General features: G+C 49.2%; 1 protein-coding gene across 1 annotated transcript in view; it reads right to left on the bottom strand.

The window, feature by feature from the left end:
- Positions 1–1,869: 1,869 nt before the first annotated feature.
- LOC102037855 (putative fidgetin-like protein 2) overlaps positions 1,870–2,013 on the bottom strand; it is a 2,702-nt gene continuing 2,558 nt past the window's right edge. Inside the window, 1 exon segment of the mRNA XM_031064520.1 lies at positions 1,870–1,931. Coding sequence (XP_030920380.1) covers positions 1,870–1,931 — 62 coding nt within the window.

Genomic DNA, 2,013 nt, shown 5'->3' with positions numbered 1-2,013 from the left:
CCCACCCTCCCCCATCACTCCCAACCCCCCCTGGGGTCCCAAAAAATGGCTGAACCCCCCTCCAGGAGCCCCCCAGGACTCCCCACAGCACCCCAAGGACAGAGGTTGTTCAGGTAATCTCTTTAATACTGTGTAATACTTTTTTTTCTTTTTTTTTCATTTTAAAATACAGCATTTCTTGAGGTAGACCATCCCAGCCCTAGAGCTTGTCTGTCTCAGACATCAATAAGACATGAATTAAATACTTTCATGTACAATATGTTGCAAAATGAGGTAGAAATGGTTACAGAGAGTGTACAAATAGGATAATAATAATAATAATAATAAGTCTTCAGGAATCCAGCACGACTTTTTGGAGGTGGGAGGCAAAGGGTAATGCCCTGGATGTAATAGGAAACTGGGAAAATTAGGAAAAATTGGGAAAAAACCTGGCAGACACCTCTGGGGAGAGCCCCGGTGAGGGATCTGTTCTCTCTGCACACGCAGACCCTGAGGTTTGGGGGGGCTGCTCTAAGGGGGAGGCCTCTAGAGCACTAAAAAGAATAAAAAATATTTTTTTTTAACGGGGAAATCCCCACCATGATGCAAAGAGGGGCCAACGGATGGGCTGGGGGTTCATGCTCTGTGCAAAGCCCCTCACTCAGCCCTGCTGGGCTTTTTTTGGGGAGGAAGGGGAAGGGGGGATTTGCCCAATTTGCTCCAAAAAGTGGTGCCAGCAACAGCTCCCAACCTACAGCACTAAACTTTCCATTGAAGACACGTTACTCCACCAAACGCTACGATAAACGATGTTAAACAAAATTTCAAATAAAATTATGGCATAATATATGTGGAAAGCACCTGAAATACATTCAAATTTCATCTTTGTAACAGCTTCAAGTTTATTTTTCCTTTTATTTCTTCCTTTCTTCACCCCCTTTGGAAGCAAATGCAGGAGGCAGCTTTGTCCCAGGTCGGAAAACTCTTAAAAAAATCTCCTTTTTCCTTTTCTGAGAAGATAAAAAGTGTTTTTAAAAAAACATTCTTTAGTTTTTCTGAGGTAATTATTTTCCTGAGTAGTTAAAAAAGAAAACAAACAAACAAACAAAAATACTACAGACCTTACAAAAATAAAAACCCAAGTCTAGGATATTCAACAATCTACAGCATTTTACTCCAAAACCCCCTGGTTTTGGGGTGTAACCCATTGGTTTGGGGTGCAACTCCCTGGTTTGGGGCACAACCTCCTTGTTTTGGGGTGAAATTCCCTGGTTTTTGGGCATCTCCCCCAGCTCCCCCTTTCCCTGATCAAGGTGAGAAGGGGCTCCAAGGACACCCGAGGTATTTCTGTTGGGAATAATAAAATCAATTAAAAAAAAAAAAAAAGACAATAAAGCTTTTGGGGTGGATGGGGGAGCTCCTGAACCCGGCGCTGGAGCAGATCCCGATGCTGGGAACCTCCTGGGGCGCCTCCAGCCCCGCTGGCACTGCTGCTCCAGGCACAGAGGGTTGGGAAAACAATAAATAGCTTATCCTGAGTGGTGGGCGAGGCTCCCCGAGAGCCACAGCGGGGGAAATCCCTGGTTGAGTCCCAAAGAGGAGAGGTGAGGTATGCGGTGCTGTGAGGAGGGATCCAACCCCACTGAGAGAACCGGAGCCCCCAAGGACCCCAATCCATGTCCTCCCAAATATGTCCCCGTGGCCATAGGGTCCGTCCCCATGGCCTTGGGGTCTGTCTCCGTGGCCTCAGGGTCTGTCCCTCTGACCTTGGGGTCCGTCCTTGTGGCCTTGGGGTCCATCCCTGCAGCTCTGGGGTCTGTCCCTGTGGCCTTAGGGGTCCGTCCCTGTGGCCTTGGGGTCCGTCCCCACAGCCTCAGGGTCCGACCCCCATCAGTGCCTGGTGCCGTACATCTTATCCCACTCCAGGAACAAGTCCAGCTCCTTCTGGGACACTGCAGGGCGCACTTTGCAGAACGCCTTCTCCAGGTCCTGGTAGGAGGTGGGGGGTCCTGGCAGCGCGCGGCGCGCGGCGGC

Source organism: Geospiza fortis, unplaced genomic scaffold, assembly GCF_000277835.1.
Source record: "Geospiza fortis unplaced genomic scaffold, GeoFor_1.0 scaffold676, whole genome shotgun sequence".
In the NCBI taxonomy this organism is placed as follows: Eukaryota; Metazoa; Chordata; class Aves; order Passeriformes; family Thraupidae; genus Geospiza; species Geospiza fortis.
The sequence above is the reverse complement of the archived record's forward strand: the minus strand, read 5'-3'. Positions and strand labels throughout refer to the sequence as shown.